Here is a 25,819-nt window from a genome sequence, read left to right as displayed (position 1 = left end):
ATCTGAATTCTGAATCTGAATTCTGAATCTGAATTGTGAATCTGAATCAAAATTCAGAACCACAATTGTGATTCTGAATTTGAAGTCTGGTTCTGAATTTCGAATCTGATTTCTGAATATAATTGCCGAATCCAAATTCTAGATCTGAATTCCGAATCGGAAATCTGAATTCTGAATATCAATGTTGAATCAGAATTCTGGTTCTTTATTTTTCTTCTGAATTCTGAATCAGAATTCCTAAAAGGCGAATAAATAAAATTCGTTTCAATCGAAAACAGCAATGCATCAGAGGTCGGTCACAAAGTAGATTTAAAAATCACAGTATTGATCGAAAGTTTTCATCCTGAATGTTTTGAGTAATTCAGGTAACCCTTGAGATTATCTGAAAGATTCTCGGTAGTTTATGAAAAAACTATGCATTTTTGTTCAACAATTATGATGTTTTTTTTATATTTTTTTTAAAATTTGTAGATAGGACGTTTGAAAAACGCCTTAAGAAACATTTCTTTTGTGTTCATATTTAAAGACAAACGTTTCTTTCACGACCTCCAACATCAGCTAAAACAAAATTTATTGTTATTCATGAAATTTGTGGAGATTCTAAGCTCCTTCATTCGTTTATATTCAAGCTCCGCTTATCTGTAGTAAGTATGTATCACATCGTCATAAAACGTGACATATGATATTTGCATTTTTGTTTAATTCCTATGTTCCCAAAATGTGAACTAAGTTAATCGGTTGTTATACACTCTAAAAATCTTACACTTCATCTCCGCTGCGAGAGTTACTATCGAACTTCCAAAAATGCTCTCATACCATATTTTATATTGTATATCATCAACAACAACAAGCTCTATAAGGCTCATACGGTTTTGAATCGATCCGTTTGTGAAACCAGTGCGATGGATACACATTTCTTGTAGATATTTGCTAAACGTTTCCAGGTTTTGATTTTCGAATTACATACATACAATAGGCTAATACTGCGTGCCCTGTGGACGCTAAAATACAAACTAGTAATCAAGATTTTTTTGGTATCCCTCGTAAGTACACCTTTGCTTTTCTACTAATCACGTACGTTTCACTTTGAATCTTAGCTAGTTGATGTATAGGTTTTGTTGTATTTTTGTTAAATGTATGTATATATCGCAGTCTCATTCTTATACGATAACTCTTGCTAAGCTAGAGGGACAACAATTCCATTTTTTTCCTTCTAAATTGCAATTGCATAATTTCTTGCTCGTTTTTTTAGTTATAACTGTTCTCGCAAGAAATATCTCAAAAGTACGCTGTCTAAAAACTTTGAAAAATATTTCTAAAGTGGTGAATACAGTCCCTCGGTTTATTTTAGATGAGTTTGAATGCTCCCTAAGGTATGCAACGTCGTTCAAGATCACCTTTCATCGACTCAAAAGCTTCACGCAGCAACGCTTGGGTTCGCTTCGACGACTTTCTTGTTTCTTATCCTTCTGATCGCAAACTCGATCAACCAAGCAAAAACGCAGGTAAAGATGCAGACGGACTGCGCGTGGATGCAGATCGGATAGCTATCGGTCCAGTCCCGGATGGCTCCGATCAGGGGTCCAAAAGCGATCACAAACACCCCTTTGCCGACCATGTGCCATCCGAAGGCGGCCGGCAGCTTCTCCAGCGATGAATACTCGGATACGCACAGGGTAAAGTTAGCCAGCGCGATACCCCGGAAGAATCCGGTGATCGAAAGCCAGATCAGCAACTGGGTATGGTCGGTTTGTTCGGCAACAACTGGAAGAGATGAAAAAAAAAGATTTATTTTATTAAAGCACTTCTACACTACGCGAGATTTTAAGATTCATAAGAAGGGTCCATCATTAATATCAAGAGTTCAGATTCAGAATTCAGAATTCAGATTCAGAATTCAGATTCAGAATTCAGATTCAGAATTCAGATTCAGAATTCAGATTCAGAATTCAGATTAATTCAGATTCAGAATTCAGATTCAGAATTCAGATTCAGAATTCAGATTCAGAATTCAGATTCAGAATTCAGATTCAGAATTCAGATTCAGAATTCAGATTCAGAATTCAGATTCAGAATTCAGATTCAGAACTCAGATTCAGAATTCAGATTCAGAATTCAGAAGGTTAGTGTGGAATTCAAGTGATGGAACTTATTCGTCAACTTTCTTTCGGAAGAAAGTTATTTTTCCTAATGAAATTCAACATAATGGAAGATTGACTTCATAATGAAGAAGCCAAAAGCTTTATCACTTTATCAATTTATTTGTTTTTTATCTGAAAAGTTCAACGATAATGTTTTGACTTAAGGTAACAATTCTTACCACATATTTTTTATTAATATCTACGATTTCAATTGAAAAGGTTTGAGAAACTGATCATATTGATTGATGAATATTCTAGAAGAATCATGCGGAACGTGACGGAGCAAAGCTTTACTGGTTATCACTCAATGCAATGAAAAACAACTAAAAAAAACTCAAATTTCTGTCATAGGTATGAATACGACAAACGTGCTGATGCATCTGTTCAAAATTCCCGAGCTTCGCTTCGTCTCGCGGCTTTAGCTTCTATGAAAATGGCTTTTAGGGTGGCCAATCAATTATGAAACATTCGTGGCTAAATTTCATCTCATTTAACCTTAAAACTAACCTTAAAAAATCAACCTTTCTTAATCAAGGCTGAGAGGAAACGGCCTCCAAGACCAGAAATTATTTTTAAAAAAAGGTAAAAATAGTGATTTTCATCACTTACTGGATCTCGTAATGGCGACGAAAACGAGCGAGGTCATAAACAGCAGCCGCTTCCGAATCTTCAGCTTATCGCCGATGGGGGGCACTATAACCCGAGCCGCTATATCCGTCAGCGCCGAAACCGACAAGAAGAAGGCCGTCTCGCTCTTGTCGAAACCCAAACTGGTCAGGAAGAATGGCGTCACCATCTTGAAGTTCATCTCGGCCACATAGAAGATGGACAGCCCGAACAGGATGTTCAGATAGTAGATATCCTTGAGCAGCCCAACGTCCATCAGAGCCGTGAACCGCTGGAAGAAGGTCACCTTGGGCTTGATCATCTCCAGACCCAGTTCGGATTTGACTGTTTCGATGCGCTTCGGCGTGCGAGGCGCCCGGGCGAACGAATTCATCGATGACATGCCCACATGAGTGTTTACGCGCCGAATGATTTGATAGTCGACGTCCTCCGCATCGACGTCGCCGGTCTGCGAAAGAGAGATGAAAATGGAATGAGTAAAGAGAGATCTTTAAGCTTTCTACGGTGCTGCCACCTAGGTGTCGACTTAAACGTTTCTAAGGTTAGTGTGGAACTCGAGTGATGGAACTTTTTATCAGCGAAAAAAAAATTGATGCATTCATTGCCTACTCACATCAACGTGAATGTGCATACAGCTGCCACTTCCGGTGAAGTCCATAGTGGAAAGCTGCGACACAACCGATTCGCGTCGTTTTCGCAGCGCCAGACTCATGCTTGCCGTTGACGTTATTCTCGGGAACGATGGGCGTGTTCTCATTCCTCCAACCATCACTCCGGTTGGACCATTTTGCATGCTGACACTCGAAGTAATCCGGGGAAAGGTTGGCTTCCTGGGGAACCCGTTCGGTTGAGGCGAAGGACAGTTTTCCGACAGCTTCCGGTCCCGGCGGGGAAACAGCAAAGTTTTTATCTCCGGCAAACTATCGTTATCGCCGTCGTCCTCTTGCTCCAAAATTATTCCCATCGCTGGAGCTTCTACCATCTCGATATCCACTTCTTCCTCCTTAAGGTGCCACTTGATGGGTTGCAGCAGCGTGGCACCAACTGCCGCGTGAAGCGCCAGACCACTGAGCAACAGAACGGCTCCCCGGAAATCATACGTTTCCAGCAGAAAGCGGACCAGCTGCGGCATTATCAGCATACCGAGCGCCGTGCCCGCCATCGAGAGACCCACTGCTTGGCCACGCTTTTTGGCAAAATAATGATTCAGCGCTACGAAGGCAGCCGAGGTGGCCAATCCGACGCCGATGCCTGGAACGAAAAGTTGCTCATGAGAAAGATAATTTGATATTTTATTCTACATTTACTTTACAACACGGTTTCAAATATTTCTTCGACTTTAAAAAGCTACAGTTTACAGCTAGGTACATTTAAAAATCAATTTAAATTTTTTTTACATATACTAAGAATAAAGAAAATTATCGGTACAACACCCCTTGTAAAACCTAAACGTTCATAACGGACATCAAGAATAACAAAAAAAATTGCCATTTGCATAAATTCGTCCGCTTTTAGGATCAATTATTATATCATTTAAATATTCATACACTCGTTCGTAAGAAATTTTCAATTTAAGATTATGAGTCCTCCTAATAGTAATGTCAAAAACATTGTCCATTAGGCTGGTTATACTTCCCCGTTTTTCTTCAGCCCACAACCAAACTTCCTGGGATTATTCTCTATGTAATTTGTAGTATTCATTCCAAATCTGAGGTAGTTCGAAAAGTTTTCGTTAATGTGCGTCGAGTTTATGTGAAAAATATTGAAAATTTTCAATTCATCTTGTTTATGTAAATTTATATTAACATTTTTCAAAAATTTGTGTTTATGTTTCGAGCGTAAAAGATAAATTTCTAAAAATAAGCATACTCTACTCAAAATCGATAATATTTTGCCTTTATACTCCTTTGCATGGCCGTAGGAACGGGGGGTTTTGGGGCGTTAAAAAACCATCAACCCTCCAATCCCCCCACCAAGGGTCCAAGAAATGCAACGAGGTATTCTACTCTACACTCAGAATTTTAAACTCTCAATAAAATTTGAAGATTGAGTAAGACTATTCAAGAGTATCAATCTTAACTCAGAACTGATGCAAAAACCTCGAAAACAAATCCCAGTTTTAGTATTCTGCTACAGTTTTTTTTTTAAATTGTCTCACTTGTTGATAGAAATTCTGTTCTGAATATTTAATTTTAAATAAGATTATTCTCATTTCGGAGGTTCCATATTATCAGAATCAAAATTGTATTATTGATTTCATATTTTGGATTTAGTATCCAGCCAGTTTAGGATACTTGATTTCCAGTTCGAATAATGATAGAAATTATAAATGATGTGCTGTTTAGAAATACTGGTTCAAATTAGTAGTAGTATTTTATTCAAAATTTAATTTGTGCCTTTCTAAACTCATATGCATTTTCAATTTTTGGGTAACAATTTTACGAATAAACTTAAAAAACAAACCATCCTGAGGTTTTGTTTCATATCCGGATACAAAGTTCTTAAACTTTGTTTTTACGCAGAATTAAAAAATAACAAAGCTTTAAAATGACGAATCAGAATTCAAAGCTAAGAATCAGATTTATTATTCGAAATTCAGATTCATAAGTCGGATTTAAACTAAATAATAATTTGAAATTTAAACCCCAAAACATTATAATTGAGATTTATTCACGATTGAGGGCTCTTAAACGAATTTCACTTCGTGGCTTATGTTCAAAATTGTGAAGATTCAGAAATCGTTATTTTTCGTATATTTCAGAAATCGTATTGAAATTCGGAAACAGACTCAATATTATATTTTTTTATTTTGGTACAAAATTCTGATTAAGAAATAATAGTCAAAATTCAGATTCAGTAGCGTACATGAGTTTTGGGTACAATCAAGATAAAAATATCAGGATGACTATTGTCGCTGAATCCCCAAACCGGAGTTTTCGTCAACATCAGCGACGGCGACATCACCGACGACATTTCATGTTAACCGAATGTCTATCAAACATCTTCCAAGTGTCGGAACCAAACGGTTGCCGATTGCCGAGGTGTTTGATTAAATTTTCATCGTCGCTAGTTGGCAAGGTTGCCAATCGCCAGCGTAAAATCTTCGAATTGCAGTTGAATTGACAATATTTCGATAGAAAAATTAAAATCACATAAATATGCAACTTACAATTTTGATAGTCAATGCAGTTTTTTTTGCAAGTTTTGTTTTTGAAAAACCCTGATTTCATTTTAAAAACGTATCACAGGATTACCATAATAAAGTTGATTTTTAATGAAAAATATTTTATTTTACCGGGAAATGTGATCTTCATGAAAAAATTTCACAGGAAACTGCATATTTTCTTAATGTATTGTTTATTAAAGTATAACAGTTTTTGAGAGCCAAATAAGAAACTAAAATCTTTATTTTGGATCAAGTATGCAAGAATAAGATCTGAACCACATAATTTCAACTTCAACTTTATAATTTCACTGATTTTTAATCAAAGGTCTTCTTCAGAATCTTTGCTAAAGAGTTCGATCTATTCCATGCCCAAATCAAATAAGCTAAAACTACTAGGCTCTCGAAAAAAATCAAAGATTTTTACTATCGATGAAAGTAAGTTTCCTTATTTTTTAATTAAGCTTAATTATACAAATTGTGCTTACCACTTTTCAGAATTCAGGACATTTATTCAAAAGTTTAATACGAAAATCTTTTAATAAGAGAAAATAGAATATACTTACTGAACAATATTTACTTACTTACTTTACAACTTACTTACTGAACAATATTTATTTCATGCTTTGTCGGAGAAAAAACATTATTTAAAAAAAAACGTCACCGGTGATCCCTTTATCGTAGGGGAGAGTGGGGTATCGTGGGCCATGGGGAAACGTGGGCCACTTTTAATATCTCAGATGTGTGTTGAGATAAAAATCTCGAATCAACTGTCATCGTCGTCGCTTTGCGTGAGCATATATTTCTATATGTTGTTGACTTAAATACGCATCATATGCTTCTTTTATTTATTAAGCTATAAAAAGTTAGAAAAATTTACTTCCATAATAAACAATACACCAGCTAATTGCATCGATGGGGAACCTAAAGTTCATAACGAAAATATGCTTATACGCTATTATCTTAGTTTTGTCATGATCTTTCACGTGGAAAAAGAATTTTTGATGAAACAGCAATAAGTCACACAAACGCAACCAATTTGCAAATTATAGTTTGTGGGGAATCGTGGACCACACATCTTGAACCACCTATATTTTTAAGTTTTTATACAGAACTTAAAATACGTTTTCCCTATCTGTAAAGTTTTCTTATGCCAAATGAAGAGCTATGAAAAATATGTTGTCCATCCTATATAAGGCATTTTGCCCAAACGTTCGCGAGCCAGGTTTCGGAATCTATTCGAACATACACATCTCTCTTTTTTATTTCATTATCTGAAATTGCTTTGAAATAACGAAATGAATTATGAAATCACAGTTTTGGGTCAACTCATAAACTTTGCATGTTATTTGGTCAATTTGGATTTAGTGGCCCACGATTCCCCACCATTTTTCAAAATCCAAAAAATATTGGTTTTTTTTAAAACAGTCAGAATTTGCGGAAAATAACTTGTTGAAAATTAAAAAAAAAACCTTTTAATACCTTGAAAATGTAGAAAACCACACCATTTTTTATTTTCATTTTATCTTTTATAATAAAGAAGTTATGGAACAAAGAAAAAAAGTGGCCCATGATTCCCCACTCTCCCATATGTATGACCAGGAAAGAAAAGCTAGCGGCATCAGCAAGTTGGCCAATATACCTGATTTTTTCAGGATTTGCCTGATTATTTTGAGGCCCATCCTGATAACCTGACAAGCCCTCAATTTTTCCGGATTTTTGGAAATAAGCCTTATTTTGCCTGATGTTATAATTTTCACGGTAAGTTATGTGTTTAAATATGCAAAATGATGTACCTATATTTCAACTATTATCCGTCCTAGTGTGTCAATATGACATTATTGGAAGTTTGGTGGTTTGTAACTTTTTTCAGGCGCACACACAAATACAAAAAAAAATCTTAGACCCCCAATGAATTCATGATAACTATAATTTTGTAGCATTGCTTTTTATAGATGCTCACGAAAAGCACTGCCAAAAAAAATCCTTTAGGGATCTAAAGTATCAATTTATATCGCTTGTTTCTCAACCGTAAAAATTTTACAGTTCGTTTGCAAATTTATATCGTAAAGCCCGGTTTACAGTTCTTGTGAACTCGGACGCAAACGTGAACGTAAACTTACCACAGTGAAAAAATATTCCGCAGTGAAATGTCAAATCGGTCGAATCTTCTAAATTAGCAAAAGGTCTGTTGAATGATAGATGGAAATTGGTTTCGATCAGCAAATGACAGATCCAATGTATTCAAATTGAAATTGAATTTTTTTTTAAAGTATGTAAAGTAACAAAAATAATGGTTGTTTTTCGTCAAAATATATTGCTTTGAAAACGATTGATTTAAAAAAAAACTAAAAAGTTCTTATTTGTGAATACAATGAATTGAAATTATAAATTTTAAACGCTTTCAAAAAGTTTTTATCGATCAAAGAGTAACGAACATTAGTGATAGGTTTCTTTCGAAAAACTTATTGAAAAAACGTTATGAATAACTTCTACAAAATAGCCAATGTTTTCAAAATTACTCTCATTAAAATGAAACAATCGAAACTTTTATGAAATTTCAATGTATCGGTTGGCTATTGTTCATCAGTTTTTCTGCTTTTCAGTTTTATTAAAAAAAACATTAATTTTGAAAAATTTAATGAAATTTCCATTTTTTCTATACTTTTTCTGAAGCACACATTTAAACAGAGCTGAATCTATGTTTAACATTCCAATGGACTCTGGCTATTCGCATGGTCCTCGTTTACTTTTATTTTCTGAGAAACTCTTCTAACAGGTACAATTAAATGATGCCCAAGCAGTTTTTTAAACTGAAAAAAAACCATCGTATGCGTTTTATTTCTAACTCGCGGTATTTTTAAGCCTTTAACTGTCTTCAAATGTGCTTTCAATATAAAAACTTATTTTTATGGAGCAACAAAAATTTCCGTCATCCGTGAAGAATTCTTTCTAAATGCACATTGCCATTCGGACGTGAAAATATGAACGTGGAATTTATATTCACCACTCGTGTTCGTTTTTCGTATTCACGTTAGCTTACACTTCGAGCGGAATGGCTGTGAACGCGAAAAAAATATTCCGCAGTGAAAATCGAGGGAATTGAAATAAAACCAATTTTTAAGGGTTTTGAACAAGGAAATCGGTTAAAAAAAATATTTAGATATGTTTTGGATTTTTGTTTTTAAGATCATAAGAACAGTACTTTTCAATCGTCCAACCGTTAAAATCGTTTCAGCCACTGCAGAAAATTTTTGAACAGTTTATTAGAAATTTTGAATTTTTTTTCACATTTTGCCATCATTAGATGCTCAAAAAAACTAAAAACAGATTGTTTTTAAAGAATTTTCGAAAAGAGCTGTTTTTTCTAGTGAAGAAGTTGCAGCGATGTTTCACAAAAATATGATAGACAGACTCAACGTATACATCAAATTTCCTAGACACATCATTTTTTTATTAAAATTCTAATTTTAGATCTCATCCAGCTTTAAATTCCAGTTCGACAATCTCAATTTTCAAGCGACATCTTAACTCTAATAAGAAATTTGGAGTTCGATCACCATTTCTACCATTTGATTCGCAACAAATGAGCAATTTAAGTACGAATAATGTTGTTTCTTTTCCAGTCCTAATCCGTATAAAGCTTTAAATTTGTGGACAATTTTTACCATCAAACGGTGAACGGGTGATATTTGTATCTAATGTCTGGTGTAAAAGGAAAACCAAACGGCCAATATGACCCTTATATCTAAGAAACAACAAAACAATAATTATCTCAACAATCTGAAACAAACGGAATTTCAACATATATTTATATTAGCCTGATTAATCCTGATTTTTGTGCTCAAGGTTTTCTGAATTTTAAGAAAAAAATGTTGCCAACCCTGGGCATCAGTTTCCTCAGCTTTTATCCAAACAAAGAAAAAATAGTCGATAGATTTTTATTAGGAAAACTGTGATGTAGTGTATTTATGCATGTACAATTTAAACTGTTCACTTTTCGGCTTCTTTCGCAGATCAAAGCCGGACTCATAAGGGTTGTTCCTCATTCATTTTCAAGTATTTCTGCTAAATTTGAAATTTATTGAACAAATCTCTGTTCTGCGCAATGAGTTTTTGTGAAAAAAGTCTATTTTTCTTGAAAATTTTCTTATGAGAGTTCTATAGCAAGACACTGTTAATTAAATCAATAATTTTGATGGGGGTTGATATTATCAGCATTTTTATGGATCTGTTTTAGATAATCGTTCGAAACAAACCGAAAAATTTTTAAAAATCATAAACTACCAACTTTTACAGAAACTTTACTTACAAATTGAAGGTTAAAAATCTGCGGTAAGTTAGAAAAAAATATTTTTCACAAAATTTTTTCTTGTTAAGGAAGCCCTGTTTATTACCTTTCTTTTGATGTAATAAATATACAAATTGGATATAAAGCGGTCAAGTTATTTATAGATGTTTGCAACAAATTTGAATTGATAAAATATTTTTCATTCAAGTTTTCTCTACACCAACTTGTGCACAAGCAGAAATATTTTATTCAATCATATACCCCATGACAGGGCCAGGAGTTAAAAAAGCGCGTGCTTTGATCAAGTTGTAAGCAAGTCCTCTTGATGTCACGTTTTTCAGGTTGCATGAAGCTAAAACTTGAATAGGAACACAATCATGATTTAAAAACTGATGCAGAAATATGTGAATAACTTTGCTCCTATTCTTGCTATAATTACATTTTAAGCATTCAATGAATGGTTATAAACAGGGCTACCTAAACAAGAAATTTTTTGGTGAAAAATATGTTTTTCTGATTTACTGCAGCTTTTTAACCTTCAACTTGTAAATAAAATATCTGTACAAGTTGGTAGTATATGATTTTTTTTTATTTTTTCATTTTGTTACGAACGATTGTCTGAAACAGATCCATAAAAATGCTAATAATATCAACCACTATGCATCATAAAATTATCATTTTATATTAAAAGTGTCTTGCTAAAACTCTCATAAGAACATTTTAAAGAAAAATGGACTTTTTAGCTTAGCTTAGCTTAGCTTAGCTTGATTGACTACTCACATCCACCTTGAATCATTGAACCCGAAATGCTCCTTAAAATATGTTTGAATGAAGAGTATTCTAGTATACTCTGCGATTGATTTCTAAATTTGGTTTAAAAACAAGTTAATACAATTCGGATTCTATGACAGCAGGCGTGGCTCAGTAGAACAAGTTCCACGTCGCCAATGGTTTTAAATAAAAATGGACTTTTTTCACAAAAACTCATTGCACAGAACAGAGATTAGTTCAATAAATCTCAAATTTGGCAGATATACATGACAATGCATTAAGAACAACCCATATGAGTCCGGCTTTGATCTGCGAAAAAAGCCGAAAAGTGAACTAAAATATATGTTTTTTTTTTCTTTTCCTCACAGAATAAAGGAGTGGTACCGGGTCAAATCCGCTTTAATAAACTATTTATAGTAATAAGTAATAACCATCAAAAACAAGCTCAAGTTAAAATAAAATCTCCCCATCAGTTTCTGCATAGAAAATGCACTACTGAAAAAATTAATAAATTTAGTACAGAACACAGTGGAAAGCCGTGAGAATAGATAACTTTATTTCTGAGTCAAGAATGGTTTTTTAAATATTTGAAAGTTTCAAGGCTTATGCGCTAAGCAATAGCGCCAGAGCTTCTGAAACTCCATAACCAAGAACCAGATAACATATTCTAAAAAAAATATTCTTAGGTGAATTTCGTCCAGTTTCTAGCACTACCATTAAACATTTTTAAGGATGTTCTTCAGCGTAACTCATAATTGTAAGAAAATTTCTTAAATTAAAAATTATGCTTTCTTCGTACGGGTTCTAAATCTACAGGGTCTTAAAACTATTTTAACAAACTACGGAAAGCCTTAAAACAAGCAACCTACCGTTTATGACGCTATAAGTCGCCAAAATGTGCCCCATGCTGGTGGCCGGGGAGGTCAGCGCTAGACCCAACCAGCACAAGATCGCTCCGGCAATGGCCACCTTCCGGTACGAAAACTCCTTCAACAACGGACCCACAAACAAACCACTGAAGTTCATCATCACGTCCAGGGTACTGATGATGATGGCTGCCCCCGTTGTGCCGACCTGTAAATCATTCAGCAAATCGCCAAACAGCAGCCCAAAAGAAGGTTCGATGGAGCGCGTCGCTAACTGCATTTTTGTGTCGTTTTTTTTCGATTTTCAAAAGAAAAACAGGAAGCGTGGTTCAAGCGAAAACAAATTTGAAAATTTTATGGAATAAATTGGAAAGAAAAAAAACGCTCGCGCAAAATATTCTCATCAACGCTGTGGCAAAATTAATTCCGGGAAATACTTACATTGACCAAGCTAACACCAAAGGTGGCCACCCAGCCCCAGCCACCATCCGGGGCGACCTTTTTAGCCGCCCGCAGCTTCTCCATGGTCACAACGGCTGAATGGTGGTGGTAATGATGCCGGGTCTCGGATCGTACCGGAACAACTTAAATTTCCACGCTGGACTTGTGTAGCAGCAAACACGATAGCAGTTTGGTTTCTTGCTTTGGAGCCTTCCTTTAGTCAGTTTTTAGTGGCTATGTTGGTTTGCTGTTGGATTTTTGAGAAAAGAGAAAATATATTATAAATTTAAATTTTGTGTCAGTTGTGAAACTTATCTATTGCCGAAAACATTGAAATTTGGTAGCATCGCACCCAAAACATAATATGGAATAATGTTGAAAAGTTTTGGAAATTGCATACCCCTCATTTTTTAATTCATTTGGCTTCAAAATTAAAATTTTGAATTTTCCTGATTCTTTTTGCATCCCCTTTGGTGATTTTTGTGGGTCGAAATCCGGAAACTTTGAGCACTTTAAAGCACCCCTAAATCAAGTCCGATTCAGCAGAAATTTTGAACATAATAGTTGGATATATACGATTTTCAAATTTCAATCATGAAATTTTTACTACTTCGTTCGGACTGCAGCATTAATCTTCATAAAAAGTTAAAGCGCATTCTAAGCATCACCAGAGCTCTAATAAAGCTAAAATCTAGCTATTTGGCCTAGAATCCTAGAAACGTCATCATGACCTATTTTAGAAACTTTGATAAATCATTATGCTGTTTAATTATGGTCACCATGGCTTTTATTAAGCTTTTATAAAACATGCAAGTTTTGTTTTTTTTTTACGATTTTGCAACCAACATGGCGTAGTCAATTCAACGTTTAATAGCTTTATTATGGTCATTAAAATGGATATTTAGTTTTATAACAGTTTTATGAGGGCCATCTAAAAGCTTAAATTTGATTGTCTCGCAAGCCAGCCAATTACACGCGTAGGATGAGTTCTACATTTCTGAGTTGTTAATCATTAGTACAGTAAATGAGAACATACTTTTTTAAATGAAATGAATAGGTAAGTGATTGGATGTGAATGGCCGATGGAATGAGTTGAAGTCGAATTCTGTTGTCTGTGGCCATCTTGAAATCCAAGATGGCAGCTTCCGATAAGCTTTAAAATGTTTTAAATGACTTAAAATCGTATGAAACTCTCACAATATGGATATTGAGTGAAAGTGCTAAACTAGAAAAAAATGGCGGCTTCAGCTGAACTATAAAATGTTGTTTATCACTGAAAATCGCATGAAAGCCGCGCAATATGGGTATTGGGTGGAAGGACTAAACTAGAAGAAGCCTAGTTTCGCCGCCATTTTGAAGGCCAATTTGGCGGCTTTTGCTAAACTCAAAAATGTTTTAAATAGCTTAAAATCGCATGAAACCCCTACAATTTGGGTATTGGGTGAAAGGGCTGAACTAGGAAAAGTCGAATTTCGCTTTCTGATGCCATCTCGAAATTCAATATGGTAGCTTTTGCTAAACTTTAAAATGTTTTGAATGACTTAAAATCGCATGAAATCCCCACAATATTGTTTGAAAGGGCTAAACTAGAACATGTCGAATCTCGCTATCTAACGCCATCTTTAAATCCGAGATGGAGGCTTCCGGTTCTGTTTAAAATACTGTTTATCAATAAAATCGCATGAAATCCTCACAATATTGATATTGAGTGAAAGGGTTAAACTAGAAGAGGTGAACTTTCTCTATCTGACGCCTTCTTGAAATCCAAGATAACAGGTTCCGCTGAACTTTAAAACTCCGTATACGACTTAAAATGTCATGAACCCCCACAATATGGGTATTAGGGGAAAGGTTTCGCTCTCTGACACTATCTTGAAATCCAAGATGGCGGCTGGGTATTGGGAAAAAGGGCTAAACGAGTAGAAGTCAGTTTTTTGCAGTTATTTACAGCATTCTCGAGTTGAGTGGATGCCGCCATCTTGGATTTAAAGATGGCGTCGAACAACAAAATTTAACTTTTGCTTGTTCAGCCCTTTCACTCAATATCCATATTGTAGAGTTTTCATGCGATTTTCAGTGATTCATAGCATTTTTAAAGGTCATGCGAAGCCGCCATCTTGGATTTCAAGATGGCGTCAGATAGTGAGATCCGATTACTACTCGTTGAGCCCTTTTACCCAATACCCATATTCCGCGGGTTTCATGCGATTTTCAGTCATTTAGAGCATTTTTAAGCTTAGCGGATGCGGCCATCTTTGATTTCAAAATGGCGTCGGGCAATGAAATTCAACTTCTACACGCTTAAAGGCCGAACACGAAATTATTGCGACAAAGAAAATGTCATGCCAATTTTCTTATGATGTTTAGAATCAAACCTAAATTTCAGGATAGTTTTATACATACATTTATTTCAAAAACCAAAAGAAAAATTAGTCGATGGAGCCTTGAGTGCAAAATTGAACGCATTTTCGCTAGATGTCCTCCATCAATGTCTTTACAGTGTCATCCGGTACCAGTTTTTCAGTTTTATTCCATTTTCTTAACATGTTCTTCTCGTCTTTGAATGTCTTCTTGCTCTTCCGAAGTTCCCGCTATATTATTGCCCAGTACTGCTGCTTCGGGCACAGTACCGGACGGTTTGACAGGTTCATGTCCTTTGGAACAAAATGGACAGAATTGGCCTCACACCACTCTAGGACAATTTTAATAGTGGCAAAATAGTGGCATGATGCCAAATCTCGCCAAAATAGCGGAGCTTTGTCGTGCTGCTGCAAGAACGGAAAAAGGCGCTTCTCGAGGCACTCATATTTGTAGATCTCGCCGTTTACTGTGCCCTTTGTCACGAAAGGATCAATCCTCAGTCAGCAAGAGCAGATGTTCTGCCAAACGAGATATTTGGAGGCTGTGTGGCATGCGTCAATTTATTTGGACGTGTATGAGTAGCATACAACAGTCTGAAGTGTGAGCGGTAGCTTAGCCACGGGGCCCATCCGATTGCTGTTGAGTCAGTGTGAGTATTAGCCTGTTTCGGTTAGTCATCGTGTAGTCAACCTTGCTGCAGGCATGCATTTTCTCTATGGAGAATCTCCGCGGTGCGGGTTTTTCGATTCCCCACGGAGTTTCTCTGCATTTCACCACGGAGATGTTTAACTAACACCACCGGAGAGATTATATTGAATTCAACACCAACGAGCGTGAGAGTGAGAGCTCTTATGATCACCACATACACCACCGAGAAAACCGATCGATCCAGTTATTGAACACGTAAACATTGCAGGTGATTGTCTACATTTAGGGGTATTTCGAGTGATAGTATACTTGAAGGGGCAGTTCCAATAGGACTAGCAACGAAGAAACAGTTTGTATATCTGAATAAGAAATGTTTTACCAATCAAAATCCATTGCTTTCAAATCTTATTAATGATTTTTAAAAATAAAAATGTTTATTTTGTTAAAAACTTTTCTTTCAAATTATTACAATTTTCTGAAAAGTTCGGGCCGAGTGATCTTATAAAATTATTCTCGGTAACTTTTTTCAAGTTTTGTCCCGGATAAATTCGGGCAATCTGGAATATTTCTTATTGATTGAATTGTTCAATTTTATGTGACATGAGTCATTAAAAAAAATGCAAAGAATATATATAAAAAAAAGATGGGTTTTAATTTGTTGATCCATGTTGAAAATGCGTATTTGAATTATTGAAGTGTAAAATTGTTAATTTGATATATTTACATTACATTTTTCTACTTTAATGACAATTGTCTCCAGTTGCAACGATGGATTTTTTTTAAATAGATTTCGTTTTCATCAGATTACTAAATTTTTTAAGCTTATTATACCGGTCGTTCGTAAATTGCTATCTACTCGTAGAAATTAAATGATGTTTTTGGTCGAAGTGATTTTTTGAATGTAAATCCAATGCTTTGGATGGTTTTTTTACATCTACCAAAATCAATCGATGCACAGATGCATCACTCGAAGGATAAATTTACGAACGCCCCGTAAGAATGGCTAAGGAATGGATACTGTCTTATGGCACATTGCTTTCAACTTCCTGCTTTCCTTACGTTCGGCAAAGCCAAGTCACAAAAAAACGCAGGTGATTCTCGCCGGTGAGGAAATTTGCTACTCTACGGAGCTCTACGGTGCAAACATTTATGTTCCAATGTGAGGATCTGGTGGCGGTGCGAGTTTAAGTTAGTGTATATGACACTCGAGTATTTCGATAGCAGATAGAGAGTGGTGAAAAACTAACAATCCCTCCGGAGAGTTAATGGCAATAATACTGCGGTGTTGAAATTCTCCGGCTCCATAAAAACACCACGGAGGAAAGCATCCCTGCCTTGCTGAAGGTAAGTCGTGCGTGAGCAATGCTGCAATGTTGGGTGATTCCCTGTAGGCAGTCAAACTGCATAGAGGCGAACTTCGACATTTTCTTCTTCTTAAATTTGTCGTCCACATCGAACTTGCTCTTGCCGGTGAAAAACTACAACCCCGGAATTTGCTTAAAATCGGCTTTTATGTACGCTTCGTCGACACCGCAGCCATATTTTGTCAGCATCTTCTCGTTGAGCTTCCGTGCCCGAGTTATAGCCGTCGATTGTTGCCGCTCATCGCGGTTTGGGAAGTTCTGTACCTTGTTTGTATGTAGTACAGCTCTCTTCTTTGCATTCTGGACGTAGCTCTGCGACATGCCGATCTTTCTGGCCAAATCATGGCTTGAGACGTTGGGATCTGCTTTAATCATCCGCATCCCTCCATCTTTTTGTTCTCCGATCCCGGTTTTCTTCCAGCTCCTTTGCCGTGGTTCAACGCCAACTGCTTATATATGATCTTTTATTCAACTCAAAAATAACACACATGACTTACCAAAAATGTGTAAACATGGGAATTCCAATTTAAATATATGACAATCTAGTTAGAACGTGTCCTGTTATGACATCTTGATCGAGAACTGTCATCTAGACCTAATACGGTGTTAAAATCAAGCACTGCGTGCCTGCGTATAAAACATGCAAAGAAAATCTTGGAGCCTACTTTATAGATTTTGTTTTGTTGGAGTTTTAATAGAGCATTTAGAACTCTTTCTAAACAACTTAAAAAGTATATTAAGTAAAAGCTTTATTAGCGATTTCAAAAATTCCTGAAAAAAAATGTTTGAATCAAAAATCTAAGCATTTCTCATTATCATAATAAAATAGTTATAAAACAAGCTGAATGTCAAATGTTATAATAAAACCATAATCAAACCTTCTAATGCTAGTTGGCTTAATCTGTGTAACTTGGGCGAACATATTTTAGTCAGGCTCTGTTTAATGTTGTACCGCATAGTTGTGTATCGAATGATCATTTAACATTTATCATAATTTAGTAGTAGTCTTGAAAATGATCACATACAATTTGAGAACCTTTTATTTATTGCAACCGATTGTTTCCAAGCGGAAAACGCCAGGATCACGTGTTTCGCTTATCGAAGTGTCACCGCAGCACATTGACTTGACACAATATCAATGTTTACCATCTCTGGCAAATGGTGATTGGAATAACAAATATTATCGATCACACAACCGATGCCACCAAATTAACACTTTCCAGTCCACTTGGGCCACACATTCAGTTAGACTTAGCTCATCATGGCAACAATTTGCCTTTAAAGTAATGATATACTTATATCCTCAGCATAGCGCCATCAACGCTGCCGATTCAACGGTTTTGCAAATTGCCGAACGCTCATTTGGTAGCATTTATGTTATCATCAAAACGAGGCGACGATGTGACAAAATGGAATGGACAATACAAACAATCCACCCATACTAATGATGATGGTCTGGGGCGGATTGATACCGACTGACCGAGGGAAAGAAAAAGAAAGCGAGAGACCATGTTTACCATCAAGTGGTCACCACAGTTTTGCAAACATTTGTTTCTACCCGTGACGGCTTGATGGAAATCGGACAAATAACGCTTTGCTTCCTGCGCTTCCCGCTAGCCATCGAGAAGGGTTCCACAACTAGAAGTGACTGGATAGAGAGCTCATGAAGAGGATGACCGACTAGGGTGCAAAAAGTAACCAGTTCGAACAGGTTCCAGAGTTGTTTGCTGCCAATCCATATGAATTCCCTCCTTCTAACGATCCATTACAATTTGTGCTATCAAATCAAATTAATCAAATTTCACCACCCGGAGCACTACTGAACTGTCAAGGTAGGACCAGCAATAATGCGAGCGATTGGTTGTCAGAGGGTATTCATTCACGCAACCAAACTGGTATTTATCGAAGTGCTTGTCAAATTATAGGAAACTATCACAAGCATGGTTGGAAATTTAAAACCTTTTCGATATAAATTTCAGACGCTCTCTTTCGGACAATCTTTAATCTATTTTTCTATTTGTATTGTTCTTTTGAATACGTTTTGATACGTCCTACATATTGTTCCAACCCGTGAAACTATTCTGGGAAGACATCGCATGCAATAAAATGCTCGCATTTGAGTTGCGATGCTATCGCAATCCAGATGATACCCCACAAGGTTAGCTCTATTGATTTCAATTGCCGTTGAAGATATGTTTGCCGAGATACCATAAGTTGGTATTTCAAATGACCTTAAAACAAGACTCGTTAACTGATAGGAGGTGCACTTCGGCAATTCCCGGGTGATGACTAATCAGTTTATAGTACCTCAACTTGCTAACGTCCAGTTGTCTAAAATTAATGTTTACGTCCAGTTGCCTTCAAATTGATACTATATATGGCCTGCCTCCGACCAGACCGAACTGAATGCCATAAGAAATTTTTAAAACTGAAGATTTTGAAACTCATGATATTTTTATGCGAGACCGAAAAATCTAAAATAATTCACTGGAATGCGTTCCTTGGATTATAAACTATTGATTCTGGTTTTTAAGTGTTACTGATTTTGTCTATAGTTGAAAATATTTGTACATTAAACTCGAGTGACTCGGAAAAATGTTGATGGCGTTCAGTTCGGTCTGGTCGAATCCCGACCATATACAGATCGAAAGGCAGCTTTTGATCGTGTGAACTTCATGATACTACTAGCAAAATTAGATCGACTGGGACTAACAACTCTATTCGTCAATTGGATGGAATCTTATCTCACTCAGAGGAACGTGTCGGTGAGACCGGGTTTCACCTAATTATCAATATTCAGCAACTGTTCAGGCGTACTCCAAGGCAGCAATCTTGGCCCTCTACTATTCTCAATATTTTTCAACGACGTGCTAATAGCTCTACCTGCTGATTCTAGATTAGCATACGCTGTTGACCTAAAAACCTTTGCTCCGATTGAGACAGAACACGACTGTTTACGCTTGCAGAACTTCATCGACCTCTTCAGAACAAGAATCTTATGCAAATATTCGAGTGGAGAAATGTGCTGTTATTTCGTTTTGCAGAAGAGTCAACCCTATAACATGGAACTCATGCTGATCTCTAAATTTTGGGGGCAGTACCCACGTGCTCTCCAATGAAATGAAGAGCCGCAAATCCGACATCGTAGCGCTGCAGGAGGTATGCTGGAAGGGCTCCACGGTACGAACGTACCCAGATGGTCGTGCCATCTACCAGAGCTGCGGCAACACACACGAGCTTGGAACAGTAGACTGAGTCGATTTGGGGTCATTATTGAATTCCTCAAACCCTGGGGTCTAAAAAGCTTCGTCTTGGTCTAAAACTCATCCATGATTTTTTGCAGAATTTTTAAGTAACGTTTACATGAGTAAATTTGAACTTTTAGGTTTGTATGGGGAAATTGAATATTTTGTACTGAAAAATCAACATCATCGAAGTATTGCATGAAAAGTTGTCGTGCAATACCTCGCTAGGCACCCAGCAGTGATGTCAATTGAATTTATTGTTTATCATTGCGAAAAGACATATCTCTGTTTAACAGCTAATAACTTTTTGCCTAATAAGATACGAAGTTACGGTCTTCAACAAGGTTGTTCAGCGGAAAATTTTCTTTAGTAAATTTATAAATTGGCACAAAAACCATCAGCTGACTCGGTTCTACAGAAGAAACAAAAATGATGTTGATTTTTCAGTACAAAACATTCAATTTTCCCATACAAACATAAAAGTTCAAACTTACTCATGTTGTAAACGTTACTTAAAAGTCCTGCAAAAAATCATGGATGAGTTTTGGACCAAGACAAAACTTTTTAGACCCCAGGGTTTGAGAAATTCAAAAATGACCTTAAATCGACTCAGTCTATTGGAACAGCTTTTATAGTGATGGGAAAGATGCAAAAGCGAGTGATCGGGTGGTGGCCGATCAACTCACGAATGTGCCGGTTGAGAATCAAGGGCCGGTTCTTCAACATCAGCATCATCAACGTGCACAGCCCTCACCTCGGAAGTACCGGTGACGACAAAGACGAATTTTACGCGCAGCTGGAGCGTGAATACGACCGTGGGCCAAAACATGATATCAAAATCGTCATCGGGGATTTTAATGCTCAGGTCGGCCAGGAGGTGGAATTCAAACCGACAATTGGAAGGTTCAGTGCGCACCAGCTGACCAACGAAAACGGCCTCAGACTTATACATTTTGCCGCCGCCAAACGAATGGCCGTACGTAGTACCTTTTTCCAGTACCGCCTCCCACATAAGTACACCTGGAGATCACCGTACCAAACGCAATCACAGATCGACCACGTTTTGATCGACAGCCAGCACTTCTCGGACATCATCGACGTCAGATACTCTCGAGGCGCCAACATCGAATCAGACCATTATCTGGTGATGGTGAAGATGCGCCCAAAACTCTCCGTAGTGAACAACACACGAAACCGACGCCCGCCTCGGTTAAATATCGCAAATGGAGCAACCTGAGGTCGCGGCAGACTACGCGCAATCGGTCGAAGCAGCGCTGCCGGCAGAGGGCGAGCTTGACGAAGCCCCTCTCGAGGACTGTTAGGATACCATCAAGACAGCCATCAGCTGCGGAGAACGTCATCGGTTATGTCGAGCGTACTCGACGGAACGACTGGTTCGACAAGGAGTGTAGGAGAGTGATGGACGAAGAGAATGCCGCGCGGGCGGCAGTAGTGCAAAGAGGCACCCGTCGAAATGTGAAAAATCACCGACAGTGGAAGAGGCAGTAAGTCTGAATTTCCAGGAGAAAAAGGGCCGCCTGGAGGAGGAGGAGTTCGAGGAGCTGGAGCTGGAGCAGCTGCATCGTTCCCGAGAAACACGAAAGTTCTATCAGAAACTCAACGCATCCCGCATAGACTTCGTGCCGCAAGCCGAAATGTGCCGGGATAAGGACGGGGGCATCCTGACGGACAATCGTGAGGTGATCAAAAGGTGGAAGCAGCACTTCGATGAACACCTGAACGGCGCACATGCAGGAGATCAAGACGGTGGGGGAAGGGACATCGCCGGCGTAGCCAACGACGTAGAGGAGCCACTCTCAACGATGAGTGAAGTTAAGGAAGCCATTCGCCAGCTGAATAGAAACAAGTCGGCTGGGAAGAATGGCATCGCAGCTGAACTCATCAAAATGATAGTCCAGATCTGAGACATAGAACAGCTACCGGAGGATTGGAAGGAGGGGATAATATGCCCCATCTACAAAAAGAGCGATAAATTGGACTGTGAAAACTACCGAGTGCAAACAGATTCGTGGGAAGTCATCAGTCATTCATGGAGGGACAGTCAACAACGGACCAAATATTCACATTACGGCAAATCCTCCAAAAATGCCTTGAACACCAAGTCCCTACGCACCATCTGTTCATCGACTTCAAAGCCGCATACGACACGATCGACCGTAACGAGCTATGGAAAATCATGGATGAGAACGGCTTTTCCGGGAAGCTGATTAGACTGATCAAGGCGACGATGGATGGAACGTAGTGCTGTGTGCGGATTTCGGGTGAATTGTAGAGTTCATTTGAATCGCGCAGGGGCTTCGACAAGGTGATGGACTATCCTGCATGATGTTCAACGTGGCGCTAGAAGGTGTTATTCGACGAGCGGTGGGCGAAATGCGGGGCACGATTTTCAACAGATCCAGTCAACTTATCTGCTTTGCCGATGACATTGATATAGTCGGCGGATCATCTGCGGCGGTCGAGGAGATGATTAATACGTCCAAAACGAAGTACATGCTGGCCTGCGGATCCGAGACCGACCGAACTTGTCCAGCAATAACAAGGTCACAGTCGACGGCGACGAGCTGGAGATAGTCGAAGACTTTGTCCATCTCGGCTCACTGGTGACGGCAGACAATGACACCAGCCGTGAGATCTGGCGGCAAATTATCAGCGAAAGTCGTGCCTACTATGGACTCCACAAGCAACTGCGGTCGAGAAGACTTAGCCCTCGCACGAAGTGTAACCTGTATATGACGTTCATTAGACCGGTTGTTCTCTACGGGCACGAGACATGGATATTGCTCGAGGAGGACCTGCGTACACTCGGAGTATTCAAGCGACGAGTGTTAAGAACCATCTTTGGCGGCGTACAGGAGAACGGAGTGTGGAGGCGAAGGATGAACCATGAGCTCGCGTGACTTTACGGCGAACCCAGTATCCAGAAGGTGGCGAAGGCTGGCCGGATACGCTGGGCGGGACATGTTGCGAAAATGCCGGATGACTGTCCTGCAAAACAGGTGTTCGCTACGAATCCGGTAGGAACAAGACGAGCGGGGGCGCACCGAGCGAGGTGGTTAGACCAAGTGGAGCGTGATCTGGCGAACGTGGGGTGCCCGAGGAAATGGAGAACGGTTGCCATGGACCGAATGAATTTTAGGAATTATCTTCGTCAAGTTATGTCGTGAGACGGAATACTATGTAAATAAATAAATAATATTTTCGTATTGCAAAACCCTACATATATGGCATTTTTTTAAAGTAAGAGTTTATCATGATCACGGTATAGCTACCCCTAATCAGTATCAGAGGTGCGTAAACTCGCCTCGGAAAAATCGTTCTGCTGATTTTTTCGAATTTTGTACAGACAATATAGAATACCGGAGTCTAGATTTACACTTTAGATTTTCCATAGTTCATTCTTCAGGTGCGAATCGAAATATAAACGACATAATTAAAAATGTATTATCCCAATGCAAAGTGGGCAAAAGTGTTTATATCACAAAGAATTTCGATATCTTTGTATAAAATAGTCTGAAGAGTTGGTTTCCGATATTGTATGCTACTCATTTTAACCATATTCCGTTCACATATTTGAAAAATCAGAAGATTGGAATATTCCGTAAAAGCACTCTATAAACTAGATTATGTCGATTATATGTAAAATGCATTGCAATAGATTATAGTTTTCGTTTGCGAAAAATTTCCGCATTTCCAGCTCACACTACGTAGAGAAAAATTCAATAAGTATCACATAATTTATCGAAAACATTCGTCTGGTTTCAGCTGCTCCAACTAATTCGCATGCTAATATTAATCGTGTCTTACATGTGTCACCCGAAATGGCACTGCCAACACTAATCACTCGACTCTCAGAGATACATATATTTGTGGTTTCATCGTCTTGATTTCATCACCGCAGATAGCTTTTCTAAAAACACATGTCCCATCTACGTATGTCTCACACTCAATTTTATTCTGATTCTAAAGCCGGCACTCGATCAATTTCCCGATGGAACAACAACTGCTGGATGCTTCTTCTGGCTCAAGCGTACGCATCCAACTGAATCCAGAACCGCGATTCCACACCTCGATTCCTGTGGCGGCACTATTTTAAATACAATCCCCAGCCGCTGAACTGAACTGAATGTTTTGATTGAGCACACATCCATCCGTTGGTCCCGTGAGCTCTCGAGACACAGTGATCTATCGATGACGAATACATGTGACAGATATTTTTTTCACGGCATTTTAGCAATGCGACATCGAAACCGGGACCAATTTTAAATAAAAAAAAAGCTGCCATACTGCTATCCACAACAGCCAGACTCACGTTTTAGTTTTTTTAAACAACAGCCATAACCCACGCGCGGGTTAAGTTGAATAAAAGCTTGACACCGCTAATTTTTATGTAATTCCCGATTCTTCAACCTTGGCACACTTTTATTTATATACAAAAACGATAAATTGTGTTTGGTGATTTTTTTGGTAAAATGAGCACTGTCTTACTAGAAAATAAAAAATTGTAACAAACTTTACTTTTCCGTTTATGTTGTCATCGACTGTCTTAAAAAGCGTAAAAATCTCGTAGAAATGCATCAAAATGTGATTGCTACAAACTCCTTACCAGTCTTTAAAATGGGTTCCAAAAAGTTCAGGATCCAATTCCGAACTGTCCGTGAGGATATCTATTCGGTTGAATTGATTGCGGTTTGAAATCAGATATGTGTACATACAACCTTTTACTCTTCTTCACTATCTCGCTCAAAACGTACCCTTCCCTTTGATTTCCGCTTCATCAAACCGCACAATTATCGACTGGCACTTCATCAAATGTTATCAGTAAAAGTATCAACAGTAGCTTACTCTAAATTAATGTGTCACAAACGCCCTCACTTTTCTTATCAGCTCCAAGCATAGTGCTGCGACATGCGTTTTTTTTCTACTGCGCTAGCTGGAATCGAACAAAAACTCGAAACATTTAGGACTTCCCGATTCTAATCGAACGCTCAAGGTCGAAGAACGCCATCGTCCGTGCCCAGCTCATCCAATATTTAACGACATTGCACTACCGTCCAGGGAGATACACTTATTTGAATAATTTCAACGACTCGAAAATCCATATACACGTCATTCACTGTCCGAAAATTGAACAAAGCAAGAAAAAAAAACAACAACACTCGCTTAGAATCAAACGAAACTACCACACGCCATTTCTTCTGACGATGAATTCCGGGGACCACAGAAAAAAGGAAGGACCAACTCAAATGGACTACGGGGTGCCAAAATATGCCGACATAAACAACGAACGAACGCTAGATAGGTGTCAAGCAACAAGCGAAAGGCACAATTTTTCAAAAAACCGGAAAGCACCGCCGTACGTAGTGGGTGTTGCGAACGAACTAAAACAAAAATGACACTAAAATTTCTACCAACAGTTCTCGCGTATTGATGACGATTAACCCTTGGAGACCTCGGGCGGAGAATTTGAGGGAATAAAAAAAAGTTTAACGAGAGAAAATTACAGTTGCAGTGTTGCTAAAGAATTTACACGTTTGTAATACATTCAACCATCTTTAGAGGGTTGATATTGCTTAGCGAAACGGAGTGTAGTCGACGAAGTGCCGATCGCAAAGACCAAGAACATGAGTGGGACCATGTAGCTTCCCTCTGGTACTCCCGTCACACAGTGGGGCAGACCAGACCAATCGATGGTCAAAACCTTATAACTTTTTATGTGAAATCTTACAGGTTTGATGTCTGCAAAAAAGTTGTTCCTCTGTTTTTTAATTAGTGTATTTCTCGGTTATGTGAATATTTCCTAAATTATCTAGATAACTTTGTTCAACTTATCAATGTTCGAAACTATATTCAGAGTTTTGTTAAAGGGTGATACGGTCA

At 38.0% G+C, this 25,819-nt stretch overlaps 1 protein-coding gene across 5 annotated transcripts; it reads right to left on the bottom strand.

The window, feature by feature from the left end:
* Positions 1 to 569: 569 nt before the first annotated feature.
* LOC129738856 (uncharacterized) lies at positions 570 to 25,307 on the bottom strand. Of its 5 annotated transcripts, none has more exons than XM_055730167.1 (6): positions 24,546 to 25,307; positions 12,301 to 12,547; positions 11,863 to 12,133; positions 3,382 to 4,019; positions 2,751 to 3,216; positions 570 to 1,764 (listed from the first exon to the last, which is right to left on the bottom strand). In XM_055730167.1, the coding sequence occupies exons 2-6, from the start codon at positions 12,382 to 12,384 to the stop codon at positions 1,418 to 1,420; spliced, it is 1,806 nt and encodes a 601-aa protein (XP_055586142.1). In that variant the 5' UTR covers positions 12,385 to 12,547; positions 24,546 to 25,307; the 3' UTR covers positions 570 to 1,417. The 5 variants fall into 5 exon arrangements, with proteins under 5 accessions (XP_055586142.1, XP_055586143.1, XP_055586144.1 ...); XM_055730168.1 differs by having other exon boundaries at positions 24,694 to 25,307; XM_055730169.1 differs by having other exon boundaries at positions 24,785 to 25,307.
* Positions 25,308 to 25,819: the final 512 nt, after the last annotated feature.

This window comes from Uranotaenia lowii, chromosome 1 (genome assembly GCF_029784155.1).
Source record: "Uranotaenia lowii strain MFRU-FL chromosome 1, ASM2978415v1, whole genome shotgun sequence".
NCBI classification, from domain to species: Eukaryota; Metazoa; Arthropoda; class Insecta; order Diptera; family Culicidae; genus Uranotaenia; species Uranotaenia lowii.
The sequence above is the reverse complement of the archived record's forward strand: the minus strand, read 5'-3'. Positions and strand labels throughout refer to the sequence as shown.

What these genes read in the sequence shown, in the direction of transcription:
- LOC129738856 (XM_055730167.1), bottom strand. Translation starts at nt 12,384, where the DNA reads ATGGAGAAGCTGCGGGCGGCTAAAAAGGTCGCCCCGGATGGTGGCTGG. An exon ending in TTGGTGTTAGCTTGGTCAAT is followed by an intron (nt 12,134 to 12,300) that starts GTAAGTATTTCC and finishes ACAAAAATGCAG; the next exon opens with TTAGCGACGCGCTCCATCGA. An exon ending in GTATGCACATTCACGTTGAT is followed by an intron (nt 3,217 to 3,381) that starts GTGAGTAGGCAA and finishes TCTCTTTCGCAG; the next exon opens with ACCGGCGACGTCGATGCGGA.